Source organism: Anolis carolinensis, chromosome 1 (assembly GCF_035594765.1).
Source record: "Anolis carolinensis isolate JA03-04 chromosome 1, rAnoCar3.1.pri, whole genome shotgun sequence".
Lineage (NCBI taxonomy): Eukaryota > Metazoa > Chordata > Lepidosauria > Squamata > Dactyloidae > Anolis > Anolis carolinensis.
In genome coordinates this window covers 163,847,423-163,869,375 of record NC_085841.1, presented here as the reverse complement: position 1 = coordinate 163,869,375, position 21,953 = coordinate 163,847,423, and the positions used below count along the sequence as shown (strand labels likewise).

Below are 21,953 nucleotides of genomic sequence, written 5' to 3'. Positions count from 1 at the left end.
GGTATCTAGCATTTTGGATATGTGATGCTCAAACTGCACTTTTCATAACAAATACACAATGGCCTTGAACAGTTAAAATTCCTCACCTTTTCAATGTCTACCAACTCAGACTCATAGATCTCTGCAATGGTAATGTGATGCTTGGCAGCAATAGTAAATCGGCCCTGGAAAGAGAAGAATTTTATCTAGCTGTTCTCATTTTCTACAAACACATCTGAATCAAAGATTTAATCGCAGAGATTTGCAAGGTCACAAATTGGATTCCCAACCTATTGCCTAAGGAATCTTACCATGTCTGTGTAAATATCGATGGACGTATTTAAGCAGTTGATAGCCTCTGCAACGTATGCATTTGGGAGGGAAATAATGAATAAAATCAGCTCAGTCAAACACTATTACCCTACTAGCACAAGAAGGCTGGTTATTCATGTCACCAGATTCAACAGCCAATCATTTTTCTGTTCAATATCAAGAAAACATTTCTTTAATTTCAAACACAAGGGTAAGCAGACATCATTTAAAAGATCTATTATTATTCTTATACCTCCGCCCCACCAATCCTAACACAAAAGACGTATGAATAAGATTCAAGAATTCTGAGAATGGAAATTTGTTTTTAGAATTAGAATTTGACAAAATCATAGTCTTTCCACTCAAAAACTACACTTGGATTTTTTAAAATTTTATTTCAACAATAAAATCATTTGTTACTGTTGCATTTAAAAAGTTGGGAGTCAGAAATACATGCATCTATTGCATATCAGTCTGAGAGGGCAAAGGCAACCACTCCCTCTCTGAAAGAAATTGTGTAAAAAAAACCAATGTGATGCATTCATCTTAGGGTTGCCATAACTTGGAAGCAACTTGAAAGTACACAGCAACAACAATAAGGCCCTGAACTACTTTCTGTCTGCTCCTATTCTAGCTTTTGCATAAGGTATTACTGCCTTATCTACTCTCATACTCCATAGGGTCAGACGCCATGCACACACTTATAGTAAACTCCCATCCTCACATTATACTTCCCATACTTCAGTACAGAGGACTGCATGGCAATCACAAAGGAATCTGCCATCTGCTTCTGCATATGCTCATGCCTTCTCCATTGTAATGAATACTGCCACACACACAGAGCTTGGTCATTTGCATTCCAATATGCATCCAACTTAACATGGGAGGAATGTGTATGCAAGATTCAGAGTTTCCAATGAAACAAAGGCACAGAGTCAGTTCACATATGCTCAGGATGTTGAGGAGACAGAGACATATTTCATAGGCTATAGATGTTCCCATTACAAGCCAAGACTTATGCATGCAAAGAGGGAGCATGACTACATCCTTCCTATGATATTTCTTGAATCAGAAAAAGGAGCAGAGAGATACTGCAAGAAGGCAGTCCACACAACAGAAGTCAATGGATGACACACACTTCCCTGACCCATTTCAAACTGGCTTCAGAGCAGGATACGGAGTTGAGACTGCTATGGTCGCCTTAGTGGATGATCTCAGTCTTAACACCGACAGAGGGAATGTGTCCCTGCTGGTTCTCCTAGATCTCTCAGAGGCCTTTGATACCATCGACCAGGGTTTAAACTGCCATTCTATGTCTAATTTTTGTTTTGTGTATTTTAATATGTATTTTATGGAAATATGTTTTAATATGTATATTCTACATAGTGTTTTTAAATGATTATGTGCTTTGATTATGTGTTTTAGCAATGTTGTAACCCGGCTTAAGCCGTGAGGAAAGGCGGGTAAGAAATAAAATAATAATAATTATTATTATTATTTTATTGTATAACAGAGCAAACAAGATAGGTATGCTGGATTTCGTTTCACAAAATCACAAGTTGAACACTTCCCAAGTGTCTAGGACTGTAAGATGTATTTTCGGATGATGCGTGCAGATCCCAGTAGGGTGGCCTTTTGCAGTTGACAGATCGTAATTTTGTCAATGTCTATTGTTTCCAAATGCCGGCTGAGATCTTTTATTAATAAAATGTTAATAGCCTTAGGCTCACTGCTGAATTTTGCCACATCAATAAGCTGCATTTGTATTCATGTGTACAAACTGACTTTCCTAAACATAAAACTGAATATACAATTTCAGTTGTCTATTGATTTATGGTGAACCCATCAATTTCAGAGGGTTTTCTTAGGCAAGTGATACTCAAGAGATGACTTTTCCAGTTCCTCCCTCTGAAATATAGTCTATAGCACCTGGTATTCATGCATGGTCTCCAGTGCAAATACTAACCACAGCTAACCCTGCTTAAGTTTCCAAAATCAGATGGGATGTGGCCACTTATATTTAGAATGAATGAAAATATCACATACAAATGTTACAGAATTGTTGCTGGGCTCTAGAACACATTGTGACAGTAAATTCAAGTTCAATAACAAGCAATTCGTATATTTAAGAATCATTCTACTCAACATTTGAAACAATCACAAAACAAAAAGTGAGTCATCATTAATGCACATGGTTCTGGTTAAAGATTTAAACAGCTTAACAGGCTTCTAATTCAGCCCGAATGCCACAATTATTTCAAAATTTCCCAGGGGTCTTTCGAAACCAGCACTGTCTTTCTGAGAGAGCTTGGTTTCCCTTGTTTGCCTCCCTGCATGGAATAACTTAACATCGCAACTTCAATCTAGAGATACAGTATGTACAATACATCTTACCTTGTGGGTCTGCCTTTTTGTAGGCATTTCCTGCATCCACAAAACAGGTTGCTGCATCGTGTTTGCTCTGCAGTTGCATGTGGAGCTTGGCAGCCTGGCAAAAAGCATTTCCTGCAGCTGGAAGAAAAAATAATCCCAAGATTTAAACCCCAGTATAATGATTTCAAATATCAAAATTATAGCAAGTTCTCTGCACACTCATATGGGTGATTATGCAGATTATGCAGATTTCAGAGTTCCATTTGAAAACCTATCATTTGGTCTAAATCAGAAGAGCAGATATTTCCAAAAGAACATTGGCAATGATTATTCACTGTCTCTGAAATGCTATCAATATAAATAATTACAAGACTGAAAGTGTTCTCATACATTATAGGTAAAAAGGGCTTTCATTATCCCCAAAGGGAAATGCGTATGAAATAGAAATACAATGTACTAAAGGAATTGCAAGATGACTCAACATCTTTTTCACAACTTGCTCATTCGAGTAGCACTAAACCAGAAATGGGAATTGTTCATCCCTTCAGTCGTCATTGGATTTCAAATCTCCACTGCCCTAAGATAGCAAAACGAATGCTGAGGAATTATGGGAGTTGCAGTCCAACACCACCTAGATGCTGACATAGCTTCCATCTTATCACTAGGCTTTCCATATTATAGTTTTCATTGAAATAACCACCTCTGAATGCATAATCAAAAGATGGAAATGAGGGGAAACGTCCCTATTAAGAATTCCTGAATAACCTCGGAAAAAGTTACAGCAAACAACTGAGTCATTATCGAGTGTATGCAGAGATTGAAGAGATTTAAAAAATTCACTGTTAGTCTGCCACAATTTGAGACCAAGAGATGTAACAATACTGTATCTTACCTACCACCCCCTTACATGTATAATTAAGATGTGTTATTCAAGTAAAGGACATTGAATTAAGAACACTGGATATCTTTGATAGTATTGGGAAGTCCCAAGGAAATACATACGTACCACTCCAGTTTTTGGCAATCTTGAACATATTTGCTGCTCGGGTATACATTTCACATGCTTCTTCTACCCTGTTCCCTCTAGGAGAAATAGAAGGAGAAATTATGTTAGAAGGACACTAGTACAGTAAGACCTCCACAATTTTGGAACACGTACTAGTAGTTATCCACTTTCAGGGAAAAATAATCTCCCTCTATGTGATGCTGGGTCCAGAAGTCAGGTAATTCAATGGCATGTGGTCATATCTATGGGTTCAGATAACCACAGTCCAGCCACGAACATATCTTCCATGGAAGCAGTGGTCTTACTGTATCTTTACTTCTAGGAATCAATCTTGTATGAAAACAAGCCGACAACAACCTGATCAGATTCCACATAAGTGGTTGACATAGCTGGTAGCCATTTCTGCAATGCAGAGGTAGACTGTGAATGGAACAAGTGGGTGGCTTTGATCCTTCACTTCAATTGGAAGCCACAAGTGCTGCAATGGATGCTGTGTCTCATACACTTATGAAATCACAGAAACTTTGAGCACTTTAACATGATCTTTGGACTCTTCCCATAGGTGCGATCACTGAAAGCCACAGGAAAGCATTTACTATAAAAGTGATTTTTACAAATACTATTGTGACTCCACATTAATGGTTTTCATTTTTGCAGATATGATTATTCACAAGCTTAATTAAAATGTTCTCTCTAGAAATTTTAAGGTCTTCCGGTGTAATTCTATAGTCATGCTGGAGGACCTAGAGATTTCTAAAGACAGCACCTAAGAATCTCAATATACATCCGTGTGATTACATGATAAACTTCCAGTGGAAGTTGACCATAGAATCATGTTGGAAGAACTAGAATGTCCTAGAGATGTTTTCTCAGATAAAAATTAGCAATTTTGTTATTCCTAGTTTTTCTGTTTCATAGGGACCCTGTTTCCCTAAGCCCAGAAAATGTGGAGGGTTGACTGTGCAGTATGGCCTCCTTATTTATGGTATCCATGGCTTCAGTTATCCATGCTCCAAAAATATCCTCCCTTCAGAAGTCTTTGTGGGCCTCTGTAGGTTCCCCAATGCAATTCTATGGTATATTTCTAGCCCAAGTATAGTCGAAATATAGGTTTTGCAATTATCCACACTTTCAGGTACTATAGAGGGTCTTGGTATCTTTCACAAATATGTAAGTTGTACAGTATTTTACTGGGTTGGGCCCAGTTACTAAAAGATTAACAGTGGAATTCTACTCAGCTATTTTAATAGAATTTACCTATAATTCAGTGTATAGGCCTAAAGCCTAAAGGTATCAAGGCATAACGATAAAAATGATGTAATAGTCTTATTTTAAATATCTTGCACATCTAACTCTTTCTCAGGTTCAGAATGCATGATCTGTTCCACTGCTCCTTGAAACAACAAGTCTTGCATCTTGTTTTTTAATGAGAGGGTAAGACAACTGAGCTATTTTTATTTTTATGCTTGTTCTGTATGCGAGAGAAACCTTTTCATGCACACTTTAGATATCCTGGGAATATTCTGTAAGAGAAGCATGATAATCATTACCACATATGTCCTAAGGAGTGCTTAGCTAATTATTACTCTGGTCTCTTTGGATTTTAGCTAGTATTTCACTGTCAAGCTGATCTGGTGTGATGTTCAGAGTAGGATATCTTATTAACATACAGCCCCTCTTACCAGTTTTACCAAATCTGAGACATGATCTAGACATGCAGAAGAATAAGGTGGAATAAGATTTTTTTAAAACCTGGAGATAAAAATGCAGTGTTTCATTTTATATTGCAGTTGTGTGGGTGTGTTTACCCCTCCCCCATTGTTGCAACCTTATTGTCCAGTCAGCTACATCACGAATCTATTTATTTTTCTATCAAATGTGCATCTCTGAGACTAATGATTTACAAAAATCACTGTATAGTGTTCTGTGTTGTTCAATGTTCAAGAACATGTCCAGTTGCTTAGGTAGTATAGTCATTGACATGCAATAAGAAAATATCTACATTCTTGGAGGGACACCAAGATCTGAATAAGTATAGAAAACCTTCAAGAGGAAATCCCAAAGGAGGACACACCAAAACAGAGCCCGGTGAAAAATAAGTGCTCATGTGTCACAGAAAGCTACCTATTGAACATACAGGGAGAAAACTGGGTGGATGAAACAATGCAATGCCATACTCTGGAGGAAAGTCTGTCCTACTGAGTGAAACAGTTAACAGAAGCAATCTAGTGCCTGAATAGGGATTCACATCCTGACTTAAGAGTCCTAATTCAGCACTTAAGCTACTACACCACATTGGCTCTCTGCAGCTGTTACTATTAACTAGCAGGGAGCATTTATTATATAATCACACCTGACACCAATGGAAGAATTTTAGACATTCCATAACCAATGTAGAAATCAAATGGTCTTACAGATATCATTGGATTGTAACCCCTACCATTGGTTCTCACCACTGGTTATACTGGACTGGACTGTCCCATTATATTGGGAATGCTAAATGACTCGTATCCATTTTAAAAAGAGAAATCACCAACATTCTGGGGGATAGGCATCAATAAGGTGGAAGTGCAATTGTTAAGGGGCACTAGAAAGATGACACAAGGTCCTTCTCACAACTTGCTTTCTGTTTACTTGTTTATCCTGCTTATTTTATTTTTAATTTCAGTGTAACTTTTATTTGCAAGCCTCCATGGATTTGATTTTACTACTATACAGCATGATATTCATGTTGAAATAAAATAAATCCACATTTTATTTTATTAAAAAATAAAGATACTGAAGCAGAGACTTCCCAAGAGCTGCTAACTACAGTACTAAATTAGTTTTCCTTTTAGAACAAAGTTACTTCTGTAACAATCCATTAGCTACAAAAAGCAAAAAATAAAAGTAAGCCCTCTTACTCAGTTCCTCTGTTGAAAAAGGCGATAGGGATTGATTATGATGAACTGATTAATCCTGCAACTTTGTATCCAAGAAAGCTCAAGAAAGTTTTTCAGAAGAAAACAACATATGCTGTTAAAACCTCATGCTCGTATTATTCAAATGAACTATAAAGCTATCATGACTCCCTAGGAATGTGGTAAAAATTTCAGGTACACAAAGCTATAGTAATTGTTTTGGTTATAAAGAAGCATTTCAAATAAAAACATCTAAATTAAAAAATCTAGTTTTGAAGGCTTGTAAAAGAGGGTTCTTTTTTTTTTTCAGGGAGAGAATCCCCAAATGAAAAGCTCTCCCGCCTTTCTTGTATGCTATCTTACATAAATGACAAGAGCCATTAAACAGAACAGCTCTCCTAAGGCTCTTAGGCAAAGGGGAGGAGGGGGCAGACAGGCCCAGGCAGCAAAAAGCTCTGTAAATCGAAGCCATCATGACAAATTAAGTGAGCAGAAATAAGCCAGCCTCTCTTTTCCAGACAGAAAACACAACATCACATTCTGCACACTAACCAATAGGGAACAATGTTTTCCACAACAATGAAACAGTGTATATGCTCTCAATTTAATTTCAGAATTAGAAGGTGTTGTCTAAGCTGCTGAACTCCCCCCTACCGCAATAGCTCCAGAACCTTGGGCAGATCTTATTAAGTTTGAAATTAAACCTACAACAGATCTGCTGCTCCACTAGAGCTTCCAACTTCACGCCAGTCAAGGTGAGCCCAAACTATTTTACTGCCTACAAAACTGATAAAATATGACCCCCCACATCCATGAAGGATATGTTCCAAGACCACTCTATCTACCTGATACTGTAGGTAATAACGGATCCTGTATGCTGACTATATTAGCATGCCCCAAAATAAATACACAGAGAGGCCCACACTTCCAATAAAAATATTCTGGAGCATGGGTAAGCGAGTCATAGATATTGATTCCTTATTGCATTGCCCTGTCCATTTACCCTCCTTTTATATAGAGAAGTGTGATAAGAGCAGCAGCCAAATCCTAATTAAGCACTTTTACTTTCTTTTACTGAGAGTCAGCAAGAAAACAGAGTCCACACAGAGCAGACTGAGTATGGCATATACAGCTCTAGTTTCTGCTGCCACCCACCCACAAAATATGCTACTTGAGCCAGATGCCTCACTCTGCCTAATAATAGGACTGGAATTCAGTCATTGTAAACATTTTTAAGATAGGCTCCTCAAAAATGCCCTTCAGTCATCTATCTTGATGCTTGCCAAACATAGTTTGACTTTCAGATACAATTCAATACCAATGCCAGTAAGAAACACAGAAGAGTATCATATTTGCTCACTTGCTTAGCTTGTCCGGATTTCATTGCTCACCCAATTCCCCAAAACAACAGTTAAACTAGTTGTTGTCTTTGCTTTTCCTTCCATCTCCACCCACTCAATTCAACCACATAAAGCCAGTAATCTGTATTCTGTAATCTCTGTATGAATGCTACATTGGTGGCATAAGCAAATATACCACTGGAAAAAAAAAGATTTATGGGCAGGATAACTGCAGCCAATACAATATTACAGTACTTTATCCAATCCAGATAAACATTCTCAAAATGTCTAGCCATGACCCAGTCAAAGTAAAAACAAAATACCACAGCATTGGTTACAAAATTAGCGTTAATGTGCATATTCTGATTTAAGTCTTTAGACGCAATGTACTTTCTAGATTAAATGAAACTCGTTGAGTTTAACTCATTATTTCTGAAACATACATTCCTTTTTCCCCCTTCAATTATTTTCCACCAGTGCATTATGGACCATCACAATTTTAAATGCACCATGGTCTTAAATCCATTTTGATTTTAATACTATTTATGAGGGTAAAAAAATATTATTGTATTTAGTGTAAGGACAATTAATGGGTTTAACATAAAATCTAGAATTAACAATTTCTTGCCAAACAGAGCTTTCTGATACAAACTATCCCTACGCAAAATGTTTGGGTCCAGAAATATTTTGGATTTTTGGTATTTTGGAATACTTGTATTTCCATATATGCACATAATTAGAAATTTTGGAGATAGAATCCAAATCTAAACACAAAGTTTGGTTATGTTTCATATAAAACTGAAGGGAAATTTATGAACAATGTTTTAAATAAATGTGTGCATGAAATAAGATTGGTATAGACTGAATCACCAGAAAGCAAAGGTGTCACTATCTCAGTCACCCAGGTAGATATTTCTAGGGTATTTTGGAATTTTGGATAAGGAATGCTCAACCTGTATCACTCTTCTCTCCACAAGAGATGCCCTCTTTCCTAAGGAACCAGCTCTCACCAATTATACCAGATTACAAAGCCTGTTTTGGCTCCAGCTAAGGTTCTTTAAGAACAAAATCAGATATGTGACTGAATTAACAGATTAATGAAATCAGATACAGGAAAGCTGATAATCAGAGAAGAATTTCTGTAAGGATTGTTGTGTGTAACATAGGAATCTGACTGAAAAGAAAGAGAATACAGAAGAACTGAAATCTTCCCATCACTAGGTTCTAGTCCTTACAAACAACAGATTAGACTGCTGGTGAGGTTTTAATATTTTTAATTAAAAATAAACATTAAAAAGAACTAGCATTGTCAGAGGGAAAATGTGGCAAGAACCCTTCACTTAGAATCTTGTTACTTGAACGCAGGAATTTTTGTTACTCTATGGCAGTGTTTCTCAAACTCTGCTCCTCCAGGTGTTTTGGATTTCAGCTTTCATGGCTAGCTTACCAGCTGTTAAGAATTGTGGGAGCTAATGTCCAAAATGCCTGGAAGAGCACAGAATGAGAACCACTGCTCTATGGATACCAGAATCCATGGATGCTCGCATCCCATTATATATAATGGTACAGAAAAAATGGCCTCCCTTAAATAAAATGGTAAAACCAAGCTTTGCTTTTTGGAATTAAAAAAAATAAATATTTTCAAGCCATGCATGGTTGTATTCATAGATAGGGGGGGGACTGTATTCATTTAGGTAAAAATCTGTCTGAAAGCATGATTTTTATTATTTTTATTTAGTTTTTAAAGAGATTTTATCCTCTTGTTCGGGTCTCTCAAGGTGGCCGAGAATACAATTGGCAACAAGGAAATGGCCGAAAGGAAGATACATTAACATTGAAATAACAGCAGATAGACCAGTGTCAAAACAGAGTGCCATTAATGTTGAAACACATATTATTATGCCTGTTCCAGAGGTCAAGACAGACCATCACAGATCCATCACAGAGAAGCCTCCATCCCTGGAACCAACTTAGTCATTCTCATTGGTGAAACAGATAACAAGCAGATAGACAGACATTCCTACTTCCTCAATCTGTCACACTAAGACATTTCTTGACAAAGAAGGCAGTATTTATTCCCTTGCAGCAAAAAATCTGCAGTACCCTGATGACTAACACATTTATTGCTATTTCACATACATGAAATGTTACTTTCAGCTGACAAAGAAAAAAAGGCAGACATAGGAGTTTACGTTGTGAAACACAAGACGTTCTGTATGCTTATGGAATTTTTATTCTAACATTTGCAAGATCAGAAAGAATTGCCCATTCTTAACAGCTATAATTTGGGATGTATCAACACTGCATTATGAATGCAGTTTGACACCATTTTAACTGCTATGTTTCAATGCTGTCTAATCCTGGTAGTTGTAGGTTTACAAGGCCTCTAGTTATCTCTGCCAAAGAGTGCTGGTGCTTCATTAAATGACAGATCCCAGTTTTCTATAGCATTGAGCCATGGCAGGTAAAATGGTGACAAACTGCATTAATTTTACAGCGTAGATTCATCCTTAGTGCTGGTGATTTATTCCACACCTGACCATGGTTTGGTATAAAGACAAGTGCTTATTACACTAACACCCAAAGGACTCAGCTTTCTTCAACCTATCAATATAATGGACAATAAACCTAATGAAACCTCAAGCAATAATGGTTACATAGTCCAACTAATCTGAAGATATGTGCAGCAGGAGCATAGAACTGTTGCTCCTCCAGGTGGCTTCCTTTAACATTCCCATGCAGCGTGGGGCTGATGGGAGTTGCAGACCAAAGCATCTGTAGACAGAATCCCAGAAAGTTGGTGGTTGTCACAGCTTAAGCATCCCTTATCCCAAATTCAAGATCCAAAATACTCCAAAATCTGACAATGTGCTACTTTTGCTTTCAAATGATTCAATGTACACAAACTTTGTGTCATGCACAAAATTATTTAAAACACTGTATAAAATGACCTTCAGGCTACATGTATAAGATACATATATAAAACATAAATTTAGTGTTTAGACTTGGATCCCATCTCCAAGACTTTTCATTATACAATAGACTCTCTGTTAATTAGCACCCATGGGGATTAGTAGATGCTGTATAAAAGTAGTTTCTGGTTGCTTGAGAGTTACTATTAAAAACAGACCTAACTAATATTATATCCCATAAAATACCAAAATATAAACCTTGTACTGACCTGATATTAATATTGAAATACAATAATTAAAAGAAAACTAAAACAATCAAAAACTAACTTAATGTAACCATTTTGCTATATTATAACAACAGCTTTGTTACGTTTTTGTTGGCATACTCACGGCACGGTGTGTGAAGTTCCAACTCTCATTTCCACTAAAAATTGATTTCATTTTAAATTTTATTTAAAGTATTATTTCTTCTAATTTTTTGCCTGTTGCTTAAGAGTTCCTGTTAACTAAGAATCTATTTATACACACACACACACACACGTGCAAATTCAGGTATTCCCCTGGTTCCAAATATTTTGTATAAAACATAGGTAAAGGTAAAGGTTTTCCCCTTACATTAAGTCTACTCATGTTCAACTCTGGGAGTTGGTGCTCATCTCCATTTCTAGGCCGAAGAGCCAGCGTTGTCCATAGACACCTCCAAGGTCATGTGGCCGGCGTGGCTGCATGGAGCGCTGCTACCTTCCTGCAGAAGCGGTACTTACTGATCTACTCACATTTGCATGTTTTCAAACTACTAGTTTGGCAGAAGCTGGGGCTAACTGCAGGAACTCACTCAGCTCCCCGGATTCGAACATGCTCACCCCTAAATATGTTGCTTCAGGAACAAGTGTCCTATGGCATCTTATAAGTTGACACTGGCTGCGGATTCATAGTTTATTACACTATGTAACAAAATTTGGAAAAAAATCTGTTCCTGGTTTGAAAATGTTATTTCCTGTTAATTGTGAGGTACTTACTTTGAAAATAGTTGTTATACTCTAGAAACATCCAGAAGCAGCCAGGCTTTGAAGCTGCAAGGCTATTCAATATTAATCAAGGTGGCAAGTTCTTTCTTCCACCCTGGACCTTCCACAGATATACAAACCCCACTTGCCTAGTTTCCAAGAGACCTCACAATCTCTGAAGATGACTGCCATCGATGTGGGCAAAACGTCAGGAGAGAATGCTTCTGTAGCATGGCCATATAGCCCAGAAAACTCAGAACAACCCAGTCCTTGTCTGTTTGGACCAAGTGTGAGTGTTGCAATTAACCAGCTTGATTAGCATTGAGTAGCCTTGCAGCTGCAAAATCAATCAGTGAAGATATCTGCATAAAGGTAGCTTGGCTGTTGTCATATGGAGGAATCATTCATTTGGAAGAAATTAACTGGTTAAAAGCTAGAGCCACCACAAATTGTGTTGCCTGTCCAGCCGCTAAAATGGGGATCCCATGGAGAACAGCCCTCCATCCTGCAAAGATACAACTGGCTCTTTGCATCTGCTAATTCTGCATGCACCGATTTGACAATCTTGAAAATATATTTGTTTAAAAAATACAAAAAAGCAAGTCTTGATTTGGCCATTTTATATGAACAATGCCATTCAACTATACTATTGTACATAATGGGACTTGAGCATCCACAGATTTTCAGTATCCATAGGTCCTTGAAGCAAACCCCAGCAGAAACCAAGAATATATACTGTATATTGAAAATCACTTATTTAGAGGATTGAAGACCAAATCAAAAAGAGTATCAACGGGGCAAAGCATTGTTTTTTTAAAAAAATGTATTAAATTACAACCTTTTCCGTTTCCTAAGACCCCTTCTACACTGCCATATAATCCAGATTATCAAAGCAGATAATACACATTATCGGCTTTGAACTGGATTATATTGGGCCCTGTATCCCAGGATCCGATCCCAGGTTGTCTGCTTTAAACTGGATTATATAAATCTGTGCTGCCAGGTCATCTGGGATAAACAGAAAACCTGGGATCAGATCCTGGGATATTGGGCCTGTCTGGAAGGGCCATGAGTCTACACCAGGCATGGGCAAACTTGGGCCCTCCAGGTGTTTTGGACTTCAACTCTTGCAATCCAAAACACCAGGAGGGCCCAAGTTTGCCCATGGCTGGTCTACACTGCTATATAATCTAGTTCAAAGCAGATAATCTGGATTTTATATGGCAGTGTAGAAGGGGCCTGAGTCTGAAAGACATTGCCATTTTATGTTTGGTTTATCTTTGCAGTGTCAATATTTTAAGAAACTTCTAGGCCCCTTCCACACAGCTGTATAAAATCTACATTGAACTGGAATATATGGCAGTGTGGAAGGGCCCTCAGATATCCCAGTTCAAAGCAGATATTGTGAGATTTTCTGCCTTGATATTCTGGGTTATGGGGCTGTGTGGAAGAGGCCTGGCATCACACTGCCTCCCAGCTTGGCCAAAATGCACCATCACATCCCTCTCTCCCTCCCGCCAAAACCTGAGGCGAGGGAAAGGGCGCCTCCCTCTCTCCCTCCCCGGAGGCCCCTCTCACCCGAAGAGCCCCCTCAGGAAGGAGTGGGAGGCCTTGACCCTCTTCTCCGCCTCGGCCATCAGCTGCACGGCCTCCCGCTCCTTCTCGCCCGCCACTGAGGCGTCCATGGCGGCGGCGATCCAGTCAGGAGGGATGCGCTTCTGAGGAAGAAGAGGAGGGATGGAGCAGGGATGGAGCGGGAGGAGGAGCAGCCCTCCAAGCCCCGCCTCGGCAGCCCTTCGGAAAGGGGAGAGGGAGGCCCTTCCTTCTTTTCTTTTTCGCCCCTTCCTTACTCTGTCCTTTTTCTCTCTCCCTCTCTCCCTTCCTTCTTCCTTTCTCCCTTACTCTTTCTCTCTCCCTTCCTTCTCTCCTCCTCTTCTCCCTTCCTTTTCTCTCCCCCTTCCTTACTCCATCCTTTCTTTCGCTCTCTCCTTTTATCTTTCCCTTCCTTTTTAACTCCCTCCCTCCATTCTTTCCTTCCTTCCTTCCTTCCCCTCTCTCTCCCCTTCCTTCCTCTATCCTTTTTATCTCTCCTTCCCTCCCTTCTTCCTTCCTTCCTTCCTTCTCTCCTCCTTTTCTCCATTCCTTCCTTCTTTTCTCTCCCCCTTCCTTAACCTATCCTTTTCTTCTCTCCCTTCATCCCTACCTTCCTTCTTTTATCTTTCCCTTCCTTTCTTCCTCTCTCCTTCCTTGCTTCTTTCCTTCCTTCCTCTTTCTCTCTCCCTTCCTTCTCTCCTCCTTTTCTCCACTCCTTCCTTCTTTTCTCTCCCCCTTCCTTAACCTATCCTTTTCTTCTCTCCCTTCATCCCTACCTTCCTTCTTTTATCTTTCCCTTCCTTTCTTCCTCTCTCCTTCCTTGCTTCTTTCCTTCCTTCCTCTTTCTCTCTCCCTTCCTTCTCTCCTCCTTTTCTCCACTCCTTCCTTCTTTTCTCTCCCCCTTCCTTAACCTATCCTTTTCTTCTCTCCCTTCATCCCTACCTTCCTTCTTTTATCTTTCCCTTCCTTTCTTCCTCTCTCCTTCCTTGCTTCTTTCCTTCCTTCTTCTTTCTCTCTCCCTTCCTTCTCTCCTCCTTTTCTCCACTCCTTCCTTCTTTTCTCTCCCCCTTCCTTAACCTATCCTTTTCTTCTCTCCCTTCATCCCTACCTTCCTTCTTTTATCTTTCCCTTCCTTTCTTCCTCTCTCCTTCCTTGCTTCTTTCCTTCCTTCCTCTTTCTCTCTCCCTTCCTTCTCTCCTCCTTTTCTCCACTCCTTCCTTCTTTTCTCTCCCCCTTCCTTAACCTATCCTTCTCTCCCTCCATCCCTACCTTCCTTCTTTTATCTTTCCCTTCCTTTCTTCCTCCCTCCTTCCTTGCTTCTTTCCTTCCTTCCTCTCACCCTCCCCCTTCCTTACTCTATCATTTATTTATCTCCCTCCCTTCTCCCTTTCTCTTTTCTTCTTTCTTCTTTTATCTCTCCCTTTCTCTCTTCCTTCCTTCCTTCCTTCCTTCCTTTCTCTGTCCCATCTTCCTTCCATTCTTTCTCTCTCCTTCCTTTCTCTTTCCCTTCCTTCTTTCCTTCTTTTTCTTAGACTTGGATGTTTAGACAAACTTTTGAAGATGCCTAGCCCCAATTAATGACACAGCTCTGCACTTTAATCATTTTTAAGAGTAGGGTGGGTTACAAACAAAGTTATTAGTATTATTATTACTACTATTATTCTTTTCTCTCCCCCTCCTTACTGTATCCTTTCTTTCTCCCTCCTTCCCTCCCTCTTTCCTTCCTTCCATCCTTGCATTTGGCTAGATTCAGTGTGTTCCTTCAGCTGATCCTATTTTGTTTAAGAAATTATAAATGGCATTTTAGGCCCCATCTACACTGCCAAATAATCCAGTTTCTAATTGCAAATTATCTGCTTTGAGCGAGATTATATGGCAGTGTGGACTCATATAATCCAGTTCAAAGCAGGTAATCTGCGATTAGAAACTGAATTATATGGCAGTGTAGATCCAGCCTTAGTCTTAATTTCGTGGTTTGTGTGTCCCCTAAACGAGGACTGGGCAAGCAGATCTTCTTGTCCTACAGATCCCACTCAGACCATCCTGGGAAATGACTTGCAATCCAAAAATGCCCAGAGGGCCAGTTATCTATCTCTCGTTGATCATCATGTGGCAGCTTTTTCTCAAGAGGTTTCCAAATAGCAGTAACAGGTGCTGAATGAAAAGGCATTTCACAAGTTTAGGATCGTGGGAAATAAGATTGTCCATTGTAGAAAGTAGGCCTCCCAGCACTCTTAAAAAACCCAAGGGCAGGAGGATGGAAATTTTAAACAAAAGGGAGCCTAATAAATAGGACATTATTGGTTTATTTTCAGTGATGTGCTTCCCACGAATGGCCACTGAATGTCAGTGTTGCTGTTTCTGTCAAGGCTTTGAGAACAACCTCCTGTCCTAGAGACACAATTACTCCACAGAATTAGGTGCTGTTTTTTAAACCCCAGTATTACTGGAACTAGCTGTATTCTAGTGTCTTGATTTGGAAGACGCTACCTCTGCTACCATAAGCTTCAAGAAAGCCCAATCTTTTGAGATATCGCTCTCCTGAAATGTGCTGAAGCTGGGGCTCTTTGAGTAGGTTCACAGAACCCCTTGAGAAACACGAGTAAAGTAATTAACAGCAGCAATATGCAGCCAGCCCATAGTTAGGATTTCATGTATATGTGTGTGTGTGTGTGTATGTGTATATATATATACACACACATATATATACACACCTGCCATGTGTTTATATCTTTTAGCTGTCACAATTTGATACCTCTGTAATTGCCCCAGCTCTATCCTGTGGAATCCTGGAACCTGTAATTCAGAGTGCATCTACACTGTAGAATTAATGCAGTTTGACACCACTTTAACTGCCATGGCTCAATGCTCTGATATCATAGGAGATTCAGTTTTACAGCATTTAGCCTTTGCCGCTGGTGTCTTGCCAAATTACCACTCCCAATTGAGCTACGGCATTTAAAGTTGTATCTCCTTGGGAGGAGACTTAAAAGTGCTCTATTTCTAAAACCATGCAGTAAGCTGTAAAGAAGTGTGATGTTTTAATTTATGGATGACATGTTTATTTGATTTTGTTTAAACAGTCAGGTTTGGCTAAATTTAAAATGGTGAGTATTAGAGCTGTTAATACCAGCATTGAAGAACCGGTTGCTATGACAATGGGGGCGGAGCCAACCACCATTTGGAAAGGAAAAGGGGAATGTTTTAAAACCCAGTTTCAGTCTGTGATTTTTAGTCGCAGGAAGAAGACTGATTCTCATGTGGAGGATCAGGGTGGCTCAAATAAAAGAATTTGAGTCAGGTCTAAAATAAAAGGATTTATTTTAGACAGTCTGTGATTTTAAATCACAGGGAGCAGTCTGGTTTCAAGACTGAAGGGAACCAGAGGGACAGACCTCTATTAGGCCAGACTAAGCAAGTTAGGGGACTTGTTTAGGGTCATTTACAGAGGCTGTGGATTAGGGAAAGTTAATCCCAGTAGATCCAGGAGGATCAGGTTTTAGTTTAGCTGAGAGGAAGAAGTATTTTGAAAGTTTGAACACCTCATATCTGTTTGTAACCATTAAGCTAAGTGCCTTTAAAAAGTTATAAGAAACCATCAAGCTCTGTACATGCAATAAACTTGTTTTAATTTTATTCCATCTAAGTCTCTGTCATACTCCTGTACTAAGTTAAGCAACATCAACATCTGAGGTAAAATAAACAAAGAAGGTATAAAAAGAACCAGTGCCATCTGCCGACATCTCCTCCATTGGTGGCAGCGAAGAAGATAATTAAATAAATAATTAATTAAAGTCATCATCCATAAGACATCTTTATAATTGGTGGTATCTGTGTGTGTGGTGGGATCAAGAGGATTCCACATCTGTGTACACATCTCCACATTTGGTGGCAGCGGTGGGATCAAGAGGATTCCATTCCTGTCACACATCCCCACATAAGCCTTGGCCCATTCATAAAGCAGAGAGTTTTGTAAGAATGATCTAACTGTCAGAAGCATTAAAAATTAACTAGGTTTGTTTAATTCCAAAAATGTGAGTCAAGCACTGTAGAGTGAATAGTCAGAAGCCTGTTAGAGTTAAAGGGCCAAGGTTAGTGTCATCCTGAGGAATATGAAATGCTTCAGTATGAAGAAGGCCTAGTGTGAGAAAGCCCCAGTGTGAGAAAGTCCTCATGTGAGAAGCTTCGGTAAGAGCAGCTCCAGTGTGAAGGCTGCTGTGTGTAAAGCTACTGTGTGAACCTTCTGTGTAAGTTCGGTGTGAGAGGAGACTATGAGAGCGAAACTGTTTATTTGCATGAGAAAGAAGCCCAGTGTTGAAGCAAAGAAGGAAGAATAAAGAACATTATTTGTGTTATGGAAACCTTGTTCTTGTAAATAGTGCAGCCACAGTATTTTACTACAAAGGAAAGTCTCCTAAGGAAGAGATAACATTGGTTTGTGTGTTTTTGTTCTTTTTATCACTTTTGGCTACTGGGACTAGATCACACTGCTGCTGCTAAGTTACTCTGCTGTACGTTTATGGAGAGGGTCTTTTGTTAATAAGCCCACTCGCCCAACACTAAGATAAGTATTTTTTAGCTTTTTTTGTTTCATGGACCCCTTTGCTGGTCAGGCAAAAACCACAGACCCTTTCTCCAAATGTAGCAGCAGATAGTTTTATGGCACTCAGCATCGGCATGACCTTAAATTAAACATTGGGGTTATTCAAAATTATGTTAGGGATTATTAAACTGATTGAAGCGCAGGAAGACGTGCTAGGCAAAATACATAAAAGAGCACTGCAAATAAATACAAAGGCTAATTTCTGCCTAAGGTCCCTTCTACACTGCCATATAAAATCCAGATTATCTGCTTTGAACTGGATTATATAGCAGTGCAGACTCAGATAATCCAGTTCAAAGCAGATAATGTGGAGCTCTTCAGGATATAATTTTAAGTTCCTCCACCATTCTCCAAGATTTCACAGGATGGAGCCATATCAATTAAAGTGATATTAAACTGCTATAATTGCAAAACACATACACCAGGAGTTATTTATTTATTTATTTGCTACATTTATATGCCGCCCTTCTCACCCCGAAGGGGACTCAGAGCGGCTTACAAATTAAATTTACATACAATATTATATTAGCATTGTACAATACTGGTAATAAATTACTATATTGTACTGTATCAATATATTGTAATATTTTATATCAATAATATTGTTATATCAATCTGCTGTTATTTCTGGGCACAAAATTATTGCTCATGTTTAATTTAAGAACAGTGCTTCAGGGAGAAATCATTTTTAATTATGCTCGTGTTGTTTTTTATTTATTTTTGGCTATATCTATTGCACTGACAAATGGGAAATTCTGGAAGTCTCAAAAAGGAACTTTTCTAAGTTCTCTTCAGGAGATGTCATAAACAGCAGAATTTCAGACTAGAATTTTGAAAACTGCAAATTCATGGATGTTGATAAGTCATTAATAATAATTGCTTAAAGAGATATGTTCATAAGTATCTCTTAAACCTCAACAGGGAAAAATATTCAAATTCATGTTCCCACAGGTCTGATGATTCACACCAAAGTTTCTTTGTGAATATGTATGTGCTGCTCTTTATGAACTTATTGTTGTACAGACTGAAATGTATCCTTTATTTGATTTAAATATCCCACAGCTTCCCATGGGAACTAACTAATGTAACCAACAATATCAAAACCCTATTGAGCGACTGAGCAGTTACTTAATAATGGTGTAATCCTAAAAGTTTTTACTTCTGCCCTGTGAGTAAAGCGATTGAACACAGTTGGATTTGCTTCTCAGGCAATATTCATAATATTTATTTATTTATTTATTTATTTCCATAATTTCTATCTCGCCCTTCTCACCCGAAGGGACTCAAGGTGGCTAACAAAACTGGCAGAATTCAATGTCAATACACAACAATACAATTAAACTCCATGTTATGTATATATTTCTTTAATAATATTTATGAACCACTTCTTATAACAAGGATGACACATTAGGCATTTTTGAGTTCTAGTGCCCCTGAATCCCAAATATTATGGCCCATTCATAAGAGATTATATGAGTTATAGTCCAACACCATCTAGAGTCAGATGATTCCCAAAGTTTGTTCTTCCAGATGTTTTAGGCCCCATCTACACTGACATATAAAATCCAGATTATCTGCTTTGAAGTGAATCATATAGCAGTGTAGACTCATATAATGTTGTTCAAAGCAGATAATGTGGATTGTCTACTTTGATAATCTGGATTATATGGTAGTGTAGCAGGGGACTTAGATTTCAGCTCTCAGAATTCCTGACAAAATTACTGGGGCTTCTGGGAGTTGAAATCCATAATATCTGGGGGACCAAAGTTTGGGAATCACTGAGGCCCCTTCTATACTGCTATATAATCCAGATTATCAAAGCAGATAATCCACATAATATGCTTTGAACTGGATTATATGAGTCTACACTGCCATATAATCCAGTTCAAAGGAGATGATCTGAATTTTATATGACAGTGTAGAAGGGGCCTGAGGGAAACAGGATCCTGATGTCTGCTGTGGTGCTTGAGTTCCAAGGGAATGTACTTATTACAAAGTTTTTTAAACAAACTGCAGTAAAACAACACAAGGCAGCATGGAAAGCTTTCAAAACTGATGTTTTAAATTATTTAAGATGTTCTAAAATATTTTAAATTCCTAGGTGAATAAACAAAAATAAGATTGTGCTTGGTGGCTAAAAGTCAATAGCATTGGTACTATCCATGACTTAAGAAAGAAAGAAATGGGGTGGTAGGAGACTAATCACGGAGGGTTGTTGTGTGTTTTCCAGGCTGTGTGGCCATGTTCCAGAAGTATTCTGTCCTGGAACATGGCCATACAGCCCGGCAAACACACAACAACCCTGTGATTCTGGCCATGAAAGCCTTCAACAACACATTAATCACAGCGGGTTGTCCATGCTAAACTGGTAGAGATGGGATGCACGGGATGGACATGTGACCTACCTTATAGAGAATTGTCCTCTGAAGGTCTGTTAGAAAATAGGCTTTTATTTGAGGGTGTCCCCTGTTTGAAACCCTGTCTCATTCAGGTCTGCTTTAAGAGGGAAGAAACTTAAAAGATGTTGTGGATGACTGTTTGTTGGAAAGTGCTCAGATTCTGTGTTCGTGCATGGCAGGGGTTATGGTCTCTGCCGTTATGGTCTCTTCCAACTCTATTTCTAGATTACTATGTATAGCACAGAAAGCCACTTATGGTCTGTGGTGGTAACCAGGTATTTATGTCATAATCTCTTTCTTTTATGTCATAATTGAAGTTGCCTGTCAGCTAGTTGTGTAGCTGAAACTAGAATGTGGGCAGGAGATAGGAATCTGTTTGGCCTGATTTTTTTTTTTTCGTGTCAGGAGCAACTGATGTTGCTTCTGGAGTGAGAGAATTGGCCGTCTGCAAGGACGTTGCCCAGGGGACGCCCGGATGTTTTGATGTTTTTACCATCCTTGTGGGAGGCTTCTCTCATGTCCCCGCATGGAGCTGGAGCTGATAGAGGGAGCTCATCCGCACTCTCCCCAGGTGGGATTCGAACCTGGTAACTTTCAGGTCAGCAACCCAACCTTCAAGTCACTTAGTCCACTACGCCATCTGGGGGCTCCGTTTGGCCTGATGATGAATCTTCACATCAAGTCTAAAAAGACAAAGTTTGGAGTAGCCAGAACAACTAAGGACCAAAGGAATGGGAAGCAAAGGCCCTATTGATGTGATACAGGCAAGTTACAATATCTTGGCTTCAGGGGAAGGCAGTGGTACATATCCTCTGAACAAACCCTGCCAAGAAAATATCTTGGGGTCGGAATAAGTCAGAATTGATTTGAAGGCACACAACTAAAGAAAATAATAAAAACAAGGTATCTAAAAGTAGAATACAACAACTGGGGATGGGAACAAAGAATCCTTTTTGCTCATTGTGGCATCTGTTCGAAATGTTTTGCCAAATCTTCCCTGGAAGAGTGTAATGAATGAAAGCAAAGGAATTGCCTATTTATTCTTCAGCATGCTTTGTCCACTGCTGTGCTTCCATTATATTGTTCTCTATTCGATTTCTCCTCACTCTTCCACCATTTCTGGCAAGAATACTTAAAAAAAACACCATCTCAGTACAGGTCAGAAGAACAAAATATTTGAATGCAAAGGTTATGTTTAACTTAGAATGTCCCCGCTGATTGCCCTTTTTACTGTTTGCAAAGGAATGCTGCAGCCAGACCACATGGCTTTGAATGTTCCTTAGATGTTTGCTACAAGGTTCAGTTTTGAGCTGGGAACATTTTCTCCCTCTTCTCTGTTGCAGCTGCTCCTTTTTTTAAAAAAATGTGTCGCATTTGAGTTCCATAAACTATTGATTTAGCTGCTGAAATGAGATTAAAAATTCACATGAAGTCTAAGCTCTGAAGGGTTGGGTGGCAAAGAGCCAGAGAGAAGTGGAAATCAGGGAGTTTGGAGGACTTTGCGTGCATTAGTTTGCTAGGGAGTAGAA

General features: G+C 39.0%; 1 protein-coding gene across 2 annotated transcripts in view; it reads right to left on the bottom strand.

Moving 5' to 3' along the window:
- LOC100565548 (beta-soluble NSF attachment protein) overlaps nucleotides 1-14,397 on the bottom strand; it is a 34,448-nt gene extending 20,051 nt beyond the window's left edge. The window contains exons 1-5 of one of the 2 annotated variants that reach the window (XM_008115211.3): nucleotides 13,408-14,397; nucleotides 3,671-3,747; nucleotides 2,686-2,802; nucleotides 291-337; nucleotides 87-164 (exon numbers count right to left, since the gene is read on the bottom strand). In XM_008115211.3, the coding sequence (XP_008113418.1) occupies nucleotides 87-164; nucleotides 291-337; nucleotides 2,686-2,802; nucleotides 3,671-3,747; nucleotides 13,408-13,514 (426 nt within the window). In that variant the 5' untranslated portion in view covers nucleotides 13,515-14,397. The remainder of the gene's footprint in view (nucleotides 1-86; nucleotides 165-290; nucleotides 338-2,685; nucleotides 2,803-3,670; nucleotides 3,748-13,407) is intronic. The other variant, XM_003215248.4, reaches the window with a different exon arrangement.
- Between the last annotated feature and the right edge of the window lie 7,556 nt (nucleotides 14,398-21,953).